Raw genomic sequence first — 14,283 nt, forward strand, 5'->3', positions numbered from 1 at the left:
TATGTTCATCTGTTTTGTTCCTTAAATTCCACATATGAGTGAAATTATATGGTATTTGTCGTTTTCTGACTGACTTATTTTGCTTAGCATAGTACTTTATGCATGTTGTTGCAAATGGCAGGATTTCATTCTTTTTGATGGCTGAGTAATATTCCAAAGTATACTTCTTTATCCATTCATCAGTTGATGGGCATTTGGGCTCTTTCCATAATTTGGCTATTGTTGATAATGCTTCTATAAACATTGGGGTGTATATGCCCCTTCAAATCAGTATTTTTGTATCCTTTAGGTAAATACCTAGTAGTGCAATTGCTCAGTCATATGGTAACCCTGTTTTTAACTTTTTGAGAAACCTCCTAATTGTTTTCCAGAGTGACTTCACCAGTTTGCATTCCCACCAATGGTATAGAGGAAATTTATTTACTTTCTTGGAATCCTCACCAACATTTGTTGTTGCTTGTTTTATTAATTTCAGCCCTTCTTACAGGTGTGAGGTGGTATCTCATTATAGTTTTGATTTGTATTTTCCTGATGATTAGCAATATTGAGCATCTTTTCATGTCTGTTGGCCATCTGGATGTCTTCTTTGGAAAAAGGTCTATTCATGTCTTCTGCCTATTTCTTAACTGGATTATTTGTTTTTTTTTGGGGGGGGGTGTTGAGTTAAATAAGTTCTTTATAGATTTTTGGATACTAACCTTTTATTAGATAAGTCATTTAAATATCTTCTCCCATTCTGTAGGCTGACTTAGTTTTGTTGATTGTTTCCTTTGCTGTGCAGAAGCTTTTTATCTTGGTGAAGTCCTAATAGTCCATTTTTGCTCTTGTTTTCTTTGCCTCTGGAGATGTATCTGGTAAGAAGTTGCTATGGCTGGGGTTTATGGGTGGCTCAGTTGGTCAGGCATCTGACTCTTGATTTCAGCTCAGGTCATGATCTCAGGGTCATGAGATTGAGACCCACATTGGACTCTGTGCTCAGTGTGGAGTCTGCTTGAGGTTCTCCCTCTCCCTTTAAATAAATAAATAAAATCTTAAAAAAAAATTGCTACGGTTGGGGTCAAAGAGGTTGCTGCCCTTGTTCACTTCTAGGATTTTGATGTTTTTTTCCTTTCACACAGTTAGGTCTTTCATACACTTTGAATTTATTTTTGCGTATAGTATAAGAAAGTGATCCAGTTTCATTCTTCTGAATGTTGTTCAGTTTTCCCAGCACCATTTGTTGAAGACACTTACCTTTTTTTCCACTGGATATGCTTTCCTGCTTTGTCAAAGGTTTATTGACCATATAGTTGTGGGTCCATTGCTGGGTTTTCTGTTCTGTTCCATTGATCTATTTTTGTGTCTATTTGTGTCTATTTTGTGTCTATTGTGATCTATTATATGTGTCTATTTTTGTGCCCATACCATACTGTCTTCATGATTACAGCTTTGTAATATAGCTTAAAGTCCAGAATTATGATGCCTCCGACTTTATTTTTCTTTTTCAAGATTGCTTTAGCTATTTGGGGTCTTGTGTGGCTCCATAAAAATTTGAGGATTGTTTGTTCATTGAAAAATGCTAGTGGATGGGGTGCCTTAGTGACTCAGTTAAATATCTTCCTTTAGCTCAGGTTGTGATCCTGAAGTACCAGGATTGAGCCCCACATCAGGCTTCCTGCTCAGTGGGGAGTCTCCTTCTCTCTCTGACCCTTCTCCATCTCATGCTTGCTTGCTCTCTCAAATAAATAAAATCTTAAAAAAAAAGAAGAAAAATGTTGGTGGTATTTTGATATGGGTTGCATTAAAGGAGTAGACTGCTTCAGGTAGTATAGACATTTTAACATTATCTGTTCTTCCAGTCCATGAGCATGGTTTTTTTTTTTCCATTTCTTTGTATCCTCTTCATTTTCTTTCATGAGCATTCTGTAGTTTTCAATGTATAGATCTTCTTCCTCTTTGATTAGGTTTCATCCTAGTTATCTTATGGTTTTTGGTGCAGTTGTAAATGGAGTCAATTCCTTGATTTTTTTTTTCTTTTTCAGTATCGGTGTATAGAAATGCAACAGATTTCTGTACATTATTTTATATCTTGCAACTTTGCAGAATTTGTGTATTCTAACAATTTTTGGTGAAGTCTATTGGGCTTACTACTTGGGTTTATGAAGAGTCAGGATTGGGTCACTGGGAAAAAGAGTACTGTTAAAGGAGAGGTTATTTTGGGGAGGATTTTGAAAGAACAGTGAATAGAGGAGTGGTGTTTATACTAGAGGCAAACCAGATGGAAACAGCTACATAAATACGATGTTTTGCCTTTCTACTAGTAGCCAGTGTACTTTATTTGCTCAGAAACCTCCAGTTAGCTTTTTATTAGACTTAAGATAAAATCTTGCCTCTAGGCACCTGGATGGCAGCACTACAACTTTAGTACTACTTCAAGTATGTGTTAGCTGTATAGGCCTGTGTGCTCTATGGTGTTCTAACATACAAAACACTTGCTCTTTCTTAATATATCTGGAAGGTTCGTTCCCTCATTTTTTTCTCATCTCCTCTTAAACCTCATATGCTCAGAGAAGGTTTACCTGAATACCGAGAATATAAGCTCTTCTGTGGCTTTATTTTTCTTCATAGCACTAGTCATTATCTCTTTTCTCTGTTGAATGTAAGCCTTATGAGGAAGGGTCTTCTATTTTGTTCACTGTTGTACCATTAATATCTAGAATAGTGCATAGCACATAGCAGGCACAGTAAATTTGTGGAATGAGTGAATCATTGAATAGTGCATATAAATATCTTATTAGAATTTGTTTATTTTTGTCTTTCAGGTTGGGAAGGTCCCCCTCCACCTAGAGGCTGTGAAGTTTTTGTAGGAAAAATACCTCGTGATATGTATGAAGATGAGTTAGTTCCTGTATTTGAAAGAGCTGGGAAGATATATGAATTTCGACTTATGATGGAATTTAGTGGTGAAAATCGAGGGTATGCTTTTGTGATGTACACTACAAAAGAAGAGGCCCAATTAGCCATCAGAATTCTTAATAATTATGAAATTCGACCAGGAAAGTTTATTGGTGTGTGTGTAAGCTTGGATAATTGCAGATTATTTATTGGAGCTATTCCTAAGGAAAAGAAGAAAGAAGAAATTTTGGATGAAATGAAGAAAGTTACAGAAGGAGTTGTAGATGTTATTGTTTATCCAAGTGCCACAGATAAGACCAAAAATCGTGGTTTTGCATTTGTTGAATATGAATCTCACAGAGCTGCTGCCATGGCTAGGAGAAAACTAATCCCAGGTAAACTTGCCTTTTAAAGTTTATTTTTTCATATTAACCTAATTGTAAATATAGAAAAATGACAGCACCTTATGGATTGATATTTTGATAATATGTAATGCCCTTAAAGAGATAAAGAGATTTTTTGAGTAAGGAAGTAAAGTAAATGGTTCTAAAAAGACAAGAAGAAGTTGTCCCTATAAAATCAGTCATTATCTGTAATAATATATGAATTTACTGAATATATACACATATACACTTTTATTGTGGTGTTAATTGTTGTTTGGTAAAAATCCAAAGGACGGTACCTAATTCTTTTGTTAAAGGTCTTTTACAAATTTTTTTAAGATCTAACCCATTTCAGAGACAAAGACAGCATGTGCAGGGGGAGAGGGATGGGGAAGGGCAGAGGGAGAAAGAGAAACAGGCTTCCCACCAATATAGGGCTCCATCCCAGAACCCTGGAATCATGACCTGAGCCAAAGGCAGATGCTTAACTGACTGAGCCACCCAGGTGCCCCAATAAATGTCTATTTTTGAAATGTATTTGTACTGTTGACTCTTGAATTCCACTGTAAGTTCTGGCTGGGTTTGCCTTAGTAAAAACTTTCATGGAAGGTATCATGTGAGAAACTATATTTAACCAAATATACTGATATTGGAGTTCCTGCTTCTTTCGAGAAAGTTTTATTTAATAGTTTTTGACTTTTAGTTGTTTTAATTGTCTTCAGGTTAATTTATTTTTTTACAGGTACATTCCAACTATGGGGCCATACCATACAGGTAGATTGGGCTGACCCAGAGAAGGAGGTTGATGAGGAAACCATGCAGAGAGTTAAAGTTCTCTATGTAAGAAATTTAATGATCTCAACTACAGAGGAAACTATTAAAGCAGAATTCAACAAATTCAAACCTGGTGCAGTTGAACGAGTAAAGAAACTTAGAGATTATGCTTTTGTTCACTTTTTCAACCGAGAAGATGCAGTGGCTGCTATGTCAGTTATGAATGGAAAATGCATTGATGGAGCAAGTATTGAGGTAACACTGGCAAAACCAGTAAATAAAGAAAACACTTGGAGACAACATCTTAATGGTCAGATTAGCCCTAATTCCGAAAATCTGATTGTGTTTGCTAACAAGGAAGAAAGCCACCCAAAAACTCTAGGCAAACCACCAACTCTTCCAGCTCGTCTCAATGGTCAACATAGCCCAAGCCCCCCTGAAATTGAAAGATGCACTTATCCATTTTTTCCTGGAACAAAGCTTACTCCAATTAGTATGTATTCTTTAAAATCCAATCATTTCAATTCTGCAGTAATGCATTTGGATTATTACTGCAACAAAAATAATTGGGCACCACCAGAATATTATTTATATTCAACAACAAGTCAAGATGGGAAGGTACTCTTGGTATATAAAATTGTTATTCCTGCTATTGCAAATGGATCCCAGAGTTACTTTATGCCAGACAAACTCTGTACTACATTAGAAGATGCAAAGGAACTGGCAGCCCAGTTTACATTACTTCATTTGGGTAAGTTTAAAAATACTTTACATAATTATTGTAGAATATGAAACTAGGAAATACTATTATTAAAAATTATTTTGAATTGATAGTATTTAATATAGGTTTTACCTCAGTTTTATGAATTCATGGTAAATTATGTTGAGACTTTTCTCTTGTATAATCTTCCTATATTTAGCTTTTAGCTTTTTAAACATTACTTAGGGGAAAATTTGGTTTTGATTTACAGAGATCATGATCTTATTTCATTAATTTATTGTTTTTGTAATGACTAATCTTCATTTGATAATTTCTATATAACTTACAGGATGTTACTTAAACCAGCTTGTAAGAGTGTCCCTACATCTTTGGTGAAGTCTACATAGTAATCATTTTGGGGGGCAGTAGCAGAGAGTTGGTAAAATCAGGGGTATTTCAGATGGATTATGTGTAGACACAACCTTATGCTCACCAATCTGGAAATTTGTCATTATTACTCATGAAAGATGAAAAGCATCACCAAGAGGTGTTTATGACCATTCTCTTCTTAATTTCATGCTTTTAAAAGATTAAGTTTACTTAATACCTTTGAGGGATAGTTAAAAAGGCTTTGGTAACAAAACATTTTGCATTGTGAAGGAAGAGATGCAATATCACTCTGGTATTTTCTTCTGTTTTTTTTATTGTTAGTACCCTCCCCCCCCCCAACACCACTTTTTCTCAGTTTTTTGACAGAGTTATAGATTGTGTGATTATTTTGTGCCTCAAATAATATTTATTAGAAGAATAGTGGTTTCTTGAAGATAACAGTAATGAGTCCCCAAGAGGGATTATAATTGTTTCTTGATTATAATTGTCAAACTCTTAACTTAAAATTGATTTGTTATATGGTTGCAGAACCATACTACTGAAGCTTATTTCAGTTTAAAATTGATGCTCAAGTTTATTAAAGAGAAGGCAGTCTAAAAGGAAAACCATTGCGAAGGGGGGAGGGAATTTTATATAGATGAATTTTATATAGTGCTTATTCATGCTTAACCACCATAGTATGCATGTTTTTAGGAGAATCTGATCATCAGAATTTCAGGGCTGAAGGTAGGGTTTCTTTCAAAAGAAACTTTTTGGTCATGTCCTCAATTATTGGAAACATTAGGGGATTTTATAGTCATTGAAATTAATAAATTCTTAAGTATGATTTTCATTAATGCACAAAATAGAAGCCTTCCATTTTTTTAAATAAAGACAATTTAATTTAAAGATTAAAATTACATGGACAGCAAATAATTCAAATTAGGGTTCTTAGAAAAAATGGATCAAATTATTTTTTTGGAGTGGAATATAGGTAATTAGTTGCTGAGCAAGATTTTCTCAGAATACTTATATCTGATCTAACATGGTAATGCTAAAACATACTTCTATCCCTACTCATTCCCTTACAAATTTAACTTAGCTTAAATTTCCAAGATTCTTAAAATAGTCTTAGTTCATAGTAGATTTTCCAGTTCGACATGATTTGCCCATCTACTTATTCCATAAAGATCAGATGCTAATTGAACCAGAGGTTTTTCATCAGCTTTTAACTCCATTATTGAGATGGTTTTGACTTGAGTTCTAGGACCATAGTTAGTTATATTGACCTTATAGTTCCTAAAGAGAATCCCTGTTCAGGTATAGTTTTCCCAACTTGATTTTTTTTTTTTTTTTATGGATGAAGTTAGCTTCAATAAATGAAATACTTAGAGGACACAGTTTGCTTTAGTCCTCTATTTCAGATTTTATCAGCCTTATATAAAAGCTACTTAAAATTAAAAAATCGACAATTTCTATTTTATATATTTTCTCAGTTTCTAATTACCATCAGAGAGAAGACCCAAGATCTAAATATAAGCCAAAAATTTTAATTAAACACTAGGACTTGTTTGGATGCACTACACAAGGCTTTTGAGGCCTTATCTACAAAGTGACGTAAAAATCCTTATTGCAGTTGACCAGATATGTGAGTGAAGGTTGAGGCAGCTGAGAAGAAGGGATAGAATTTAGGGAAGTGTAAGAAACCGAAATCAGGGGTCTAGAAATCTTTGATCAGAAAACAAGTGCCTGACCTTTGAAGGTTATTAAAGTAGGGCAAGAATTATAGACAGCCAGGAGGTTACATGTTGCTAAATGGGAGATTAAGGTATATATATAGACTGAATATTGTTGTGGCAGTATTCTGGTTTGCTTTTTACTTCTGTTAATATTGGACTCTGTTAATATTGGGCTTTAAAGAGTTGATGCCTTTTTAGGTACAGATCTAAAGTTTGCAAGGTTTTATTGGGTGTTTAAGAGTTGAGATCAGTTGGTAGTAGTGTGTTCTTAGAGGGTAAAGGGTGGTATGTTCTTCCTATCCTACTAAATATATACATGTTTCAAGCATTGGATTTTTCTGAGTCCTTGAGAGGTTGTTATTGGTTCCTAGAGTCTCCCAAATAGAGTTCATTAAATATTAAATCATCTTTTGGCTCTGTTTTCTTAAAGAATTTGAATGTACCTCTCCAGATGGTACAGATGAATTTGACTTCTATTTTAAAATGTTTTCTTTGGGTGTGGTAATTTTTTTTTTTCTTTTTTTAAGTTTGTTTTCATACCCTTCTGTTAACCCTTTCAGTTTGATGTTATTCTGAGCATTATTACCTAGTCTTACCTTGATGGTCTTTGATTATTATATGTGATATAGTCATTTACCTTTTTATTTCAGAGCCTTTAAGAATGTACTTTTAATACCCACATTGTTTGGGTGTTATCATGCCCATTTTTCAGGTTTGAAAAATAAAACAAAAAATTAGACTTTAGTTAAATGATTATCATTGGTGTTATGAGGAAAATAGTTTTCTTAAAGGGATAATAGGTACCTAAATGAGTAGTACTAGAGGTCTGAGAGTTTACTTCTAGTGACCATTTAATGCTTTTAGTGGAACCCTAAAAGTTCTTGGTGGGTAGTTCTTTAAAGTCAATTAAAAAAAATTGGGGTTATTTGGTCCCATTTAAAGTGAATTCTATTTTAAGCAAAATACCTCTAATAGAAGAAGCTAAAAGCTGGGATTTAATGCCAAAATTGAACCCTCTTTTTTTTTTTTTTAAAACTTTGAAGTTGGAGACTATCTTCCTCTTCATAATGTCAGAGAATGATCTCGCTAACCTCACTGGAAACTGATTACGCAACCAATGGGATGAGAAATTGTCGCCTGTTTATATTTAGGAACCTGTAATATGTGAGATACTCAGTGGATTTAATACATAGACTACATACCTGTGGGCTCAGAAATAGTTTTCTATGCTAAGTATTTGATATGGAGATATCATGGGTCATTGAGTATCATATCTCTTTTTTAAAGATTTTATTTATTTATTTGACAGGTAGAGATCACAAATAGGCAGAGAGGCAGGCAAAGAGAGAGAGGAGGAGGAAGGTACCCTGCTGAGCAGAGAACTGTTGCGGGGCTCAGGTCCTGGGACCCTGGGATCATGACCTGAGCTGAAGGCAGAGAGGGTTTAACCCACTGAGCCACCCAGGCGCCCTGAGTATCATATCTTTTTAAATAAGCATTTTCTAGTTAATAATTTTGTATCTGTTTAATAATGGATCCAGACTATGAGTGTGATAGTCTTTGCCACTATTTTGAACATTGGCCTTCCATATTTGCCACTGCTTTCCCCTGGAGGATTCTTAAACATGTTAGGAGTAGGATAAGAAAAATCAAGGAAATAAAGGGAGGTCCTGGAAAGTTACAGTTTTGACGAAAGTCCTGGAAAATACTTACTGGAAGGAGGGAGTAGCCTCAAGTGTGTCATGGCAGTTCACCTTGTTATATAATTTATTAGTAACCAATTGAAGGCAAGGCATTTTTTTTCTTATTTCTATGTTTGTATAATACTGACACAAGTGGCAAGTTTTTACTTTGAAACAGCAATAAAGAACCTCTGTCACAAATCAGCTTGTGCCATTGATGTAATTTCATCATCTTTTGGCTGTGACTAATGAAGTTTATTTAAGAACAACTTTTCTTGAATGCTTCTCATGTACTAAGTGTACTTTTGTAGCAGTCAGGAGTTAAATATAAATAAAACTTTGTTTTTGGTCTTAGGGAGAAGGCAGAGACGAACTGCAGAAGTTTTGAGAGTACAAAGGAAGGGTGTGCCCACCTGATTTGAGTTGTAAATCTTGAGAGAGTTTATGGGTAGAGGGGCACAACATGAGCAAATACCTGCTAGAAAAACAGTATGGTTCGGGGTGGCTAATGGCAAACAGTTGTGTCTGGTATTTGCTTTGGTGATTTCAGTCAGATTTTAAGGATTAGAAATTGAAAAGTTGTGGACGTTAGTTAATTGAAATTTCATCAGTCTTGATTTTTATAAAACTTTGCAAGGTTTTTTTTTTTTAATTTTTTTATTAGTATGACTGTGTTGATTTAAGTTGCTTTTCTTTTGAGCAAGTAATTTTTTTCTGGATGAATCCATCCTAAGTTGTGTGGACTATTTTATGTGTCATCTTACGGTCATCTTTTTTAATATCTCCTATATTTTCTATTTTCAGTATTCATTTTGTGGCTGACTTGCATATTATTTCTCATATTTGACTTTGTAATGACATACTCTTTAGAATTTTTAATATTTTATGGTCATAGAGTGGTAAAATATTTAGATATATATTCTAAGCATGATAGCTGTTATCTTTGCTAAACCTTTAATGTCATTAAAATTAAGTTTTGATTTTTGCTACCACTTATAATTTGGTTGAAAGTTATAAAATAGAAGACACAGTACAATGAAAGAGAAGTTTTATTCTGAAAAATAATTGGTGCTTTTGTTCTTATGAGCTATCATTATTTCCAGATTGATGGGCAGAAATGCAAAAATAAAATTTTAATTAAAAAAATATGCTAACAAATTGCTTTGAAACAGAGAAACTTTTTTTTTTTTTAATTTAGGAAATAATTTTGGGAGACAAGCTCAATATATGTAATGTTTGTATCATATTTAAATGAAATTTATTATAAATAAAAGAAAAAGAATGCCTTTAGAAAGTTATTTTTTCCAGTTTTAATTACAGTCCTAACTTTGATGATACTATTTCAAATTGATAATCTTAAAGAAAAATAATCTAAATTTCCTTTAAAATTCATCTAGTTAAAAGGAAGGAGGGATAACATCAACATTTGTACATTATTTTGATTTTGTATGACCAAATGGTGAGATGAAAATTCCATTAACTCAACTATGTGTCTTTGACCCTCTAGAGGGCCCAGTGCTCATGAAAATGTATTTTTGTTCCTCTTGAAACATACTATTTTCTCCTGCAATATCATCATCTGTTATTACTCATAATTCTTATCTTATTAATACTTTTATATTAATGAACCATAATTATCATGGAGTTAATAATGTAAGAGAAGCAGCTTATTTAACACAAAGTATTGAGTAAAAATTTAAGAACCTATAGCCTCAATCACCAACAAACAGACCTTTCATGGCAAATGAATCATTTACTCTTTGTGTACCTCAGTGCCTTCACCTCTAAAATGTCAGGGTTTTTATTTGATGAGCTTTAAGGATTCCTTTATCCCCCCAATTTATGTTTTTGTTTAAAATATAGTAAAAAATCCTATGAAGGACCAGAAATAATAACTTGAATTTTTATACACACACACACACACACACACAAATATATATATATATATATTTGAATTTAAATAGTTTAAAACCAAGGGCTGCTTTTCTAGGAATTAACTATCAGTTTAATATCCCTTTCTTTATATAATTGAAAGCTTTCATCTCTCTCCTTCACAGCAGAAAAATGGGTTAAAAAAAAAAAAAGTAACGAGTCACCTATTTTATTTGCATTATGACAAGTAATTTCTTTTTGGTTATTTCTATCCCTGAATTTTTTCAGTTAAATATAATCAAAACTGAGATTTTATAAAACAACCTAATTACTTAAAAGTTTGGAAATTTGCCTTCTTTTGTAACAGAGAATCTAGGAAAATAATGATCTGTATTAAAACATATCATGTGACCAGCATTTCCATAGTTATGTTATTAACTGACTAATGTGATCTGTGATTTCATTTGTTTTATATATTTATTTAATCGTGTTTGATCATTTTTTCTTTTGTTTCTTTGGTAATACCTTTCTGAAATACTTGCTCTAATATACATTTTAACAGTAGCTACTGCTTTATTTTTAAATTTAATATCTGATTTTGTCATTTAACATTTAAAAAATAATGGTTTGTAAATTTTCCTCCCTTGTATCAAATGCCACAATAAATTTTGCATGTATATTCCATTCTTAGATGTCAGCAGCAGTTTATAATTTTGCCACATGATGTCCCCTAAATATATTTTTTGGCATGGCTTTGAAAGGAATTTCAGTGTTATATTGAGATTTCTCTTCTTTCTGGCTTATTTTTGGGGGGAGGTAGACTCAGCAAAATCAGTGTGAAAAGCTGCATTAGTCTTCTGCCTGCTATGCCCTTATTTCTGTTTCCTATTGAATGGTAGACAGTAGTTACTTATGCTTTGGCAATATAATCTAGTGATAGGACTAGTGAATGGAGACAGAATGTTTTTAAAAAATGGTTTTACTATGATGATTTTATTCAAGTAATCATCTGTGCTTTTAACTACTTTAAAATTATTCAGTGCCAGTCATTTCCAGGTCTTTTGGTTAGATTAAATAAAGTATCTACTTTTATTTTTTTATTTTTTAAGATTTTATTTATTTATTCGACAGAGAGAGATCACAAGTAGGCAGAGAGGAAGGCAGAGAGAGAGGAGGAAGCAGGCTCCCCGCTGAGCAGAGAGCCCGATGCGGGACTCGATCCCAGGACCCTGAGATCACGACCTGAGCCGAAGGCAGCGGCTTAACCCACTGAGCCACCCAGGCGCCCCAAGTATCTACTTTTATTAGTTAATTTCAGATATATCATCTACTCTAGAGCAAATGATTCTCTGTTCTAGAGTAATACATACTCTATGTAAGACATGATAGGCACTACCTCCAAAAATGATGCTCTTACTTCTGGGGATTCTAAATAGAAGTTTTAAATCATGAGAGTATTAATAAGTGCTCAGAGTTCTTTGTTCCTTAAATTTGTAGTATTTGCCTAAAGATACGCTAGTTATGTGTGAGCCATTATTTATCTCATAGTAAATGACATTTGGACTACAAAAATGACCTGTTTGTGGGTTTTTATATACATAATGTAGTTCAAATTTTAAGAAAGTGATTTGTTTATATACCTTCGTGCATTGTTTTGATTCAGTAAATATCATCTGTATACCACACTGATAATTCTGCTATAATTGTATCTGTAACTTTAGGTTAAAAGGTATATAGAAATGCAGTCATTAGAAAACAATATTTTGTAATTGTATTGCCTGATAATTTGGTGAGTGTACTCAGAAATGTCTCTTTATTTTGTGTTTAAACAGCATAGCTTGTTTTTTATAAGCAGATTAACATTTGAGAAACTTAAATAGATAAAAAAAATGTAAAGTAGGATATACAATTCCAGCTTCCTTATAGGCTATGTTGACCTTCACTTTTCTCTTGTACCTTTTGATTTTCTTTCATTATGTTTTCTAAAAAGGATATTATTACTAGAAATACTTTATTTTTTCAACTATTTTTAAAAAAAATAGTTGTATGTGGATTTTTGTAAGACTGCAGGGCAAGCCCATTAATATTTTTTCTTGTTGCCTTTGTTTCAGCAATACACGTTCCAGTCTGCTTGTTTATTGGCCAGGTTATGGGATAAACAAATCAGTTTGCAGCTTATGTGCCATATATGTATAAGGCTTTTTTTTTTTTTTCCCTACCACTGCTGTGTTAATTTTTGGTTCAAGAATGACCAAATCAGTGTTTGTGAATCTATGAAGATTAAAGATTATTTTGGGCACAGAATGTATAAAATTCCAAATGAGCCATTATGAATCTTTGGAAAAAATGTTTAAAGTTATATTCTGCACTATAAATTTAATACTTTTTACCAAAAGTAAAAAAAAAAAAAATCCAAGCAAGGACATGTTTATTAATTTAAATGATTCTTACCTGTTTGTATTATGTCTTCATGTTTCCTTGAGATTTCACGAATTAAGTTTCCTTAAGTGATCAAGAATCCCTTAGGGATTCCTCAGTCTGAAATTTAGTTTTATCAAGTATGGAATTAGTGATGATACTAGAGCATTGGAAAGCTATTCCTTTTCTCTTAAGAAGTAGAGGGGAAAAGGAGATACTAAGCAAAAATAGGATTATTTGTCCCATGAAAGCACTCTCCTAGCTTCTGAGGGGGATTTACACACATGATGAAATACTCGTAATTGTTTTTCCTTTTTCATTTCTTAAATTTTTTCCCCTATGGTTTACTTAGCAGTAGACTTAAGATTCTTTAACTTCTTTTATTACAGTGCATCTAGGATATGTGTGATTTTTCTGTTCTTTTTGCAGTCATCTACTTTGATTTAGGTACCAGTGTTTATTAAAAACTTCACTTCTCTTGGTTTTTAAAAACTTCTGTACTTTATTTTTATTTATTTATTTATTTATTCTTATTTATTGTAGTTCATATGCAAACAAGGAGTTGCTACATTAGTGTATATGACTTGGAGAGAGAGATAGACAAACTTTTTCATCAGTCCTCTAAGGCTTCAGAAAGTAGATTGGTGATGTCAGGCACTCGTCCATTTGAATTGGTAACTAAGGGAATGATTCCATTGCCTTAATAAATGAATTTTCAGGTAATTTCTATTTTCATTTCCTTCAGTTTGATGTGCTGTATTGAGAATTTTTTTATGACAAGAAAAATTCTGTAGTCAACTCCCAAATATTTATACTTAGATATGAGATATGAATAAACCAAAACTAAATAATCCATGTATAATTGGCTTATTTATTTAATTATATTTGTTTATCCCAGGATTTGTTTACGTGTATGGTTCATCAATTCAGGAAATTTACACACATTCTAAAGCCCTGTTATAAAACCCAACTTAGGAAAATTTGGAAACTTCTCCTCTGCTCAGTTTTCTAGGGGGGAGGATGGCATTATCTCATATTGGTGGAGTGCATGGATTTAAGTAGAATATTCATCTTCCCTCTATTTTTTTTTCTCTTTTTTTTCTGGTAATGGATGGGGTTATTCACTTTGATCCTTAATTAATTATCTATGAAAACTGTGAAGTGGATTAAAGACTTTCTTGTTGAAGAGAGACCACACACGAGCTGGGCGGAGGGCAGATAGAGAGGAGAGCATCTCAAGTGGACTCTCTGATGAGCAGGGAGTCTGACCTGGGGCTTGATTCCATGACCCTGAGATCCTGAGATCCTGAGAATCTGAGAATCTGAGATCTTGACCTGAGGCGAAATCAAGAGTCAGACGCTAAACTGACTGAACCACCCAGGCACCCCAGGATTCAAATTTTAAATTGAAAGAATTGAAGCAATGGGGAATTATGAGTAGGAAAATAAAGCCAAGCAAAACCAAACAATTT

General features: G+C 33.2%; 1 protein-coding gene across 7 annotated transcripts in view; it reads left to right on the forward strand.

Moving 5' to 3' along the window:
* The window catches only part of RBM46 (RNA binding motif protein 46), a 51,668-nt gene that overhangs the window by 15,985 nt on the left and 21,400 nt on the right, over positions 1-14,283 (forward strand). For all 7 annotated transcript variants that reach the window (XM_059173687.1, XM_059173680.1, XM_059173695.1 and 4 more), the window contains exons 3-4: positions 2,802-3,269; positions 4,000-4,782. In XM_059173687.1, coding sequence (XP_059029670.1) covers positions 2,802-3,269; positions 4,000-4,782 — 1,251 coding nt within the window. The remainder of the gene's footprint in view (positions 1-2,801; positions 3,270-3,999; positions 4,783-14,283) is intronic.

This window comes from Mustela lutreola, chromosome 1 (assembly GCF_030435805.1).
Source record: "Mustela lutreola isolate mMusLut2 chromosome 1, mMusLut2.pri, whole genome shotgun sequence".
NCBI lineage: Eukaryota > Metazoa > Chordata > Mammalia > Carnivora > Mustelidae > Mustela > Mustela lutreola.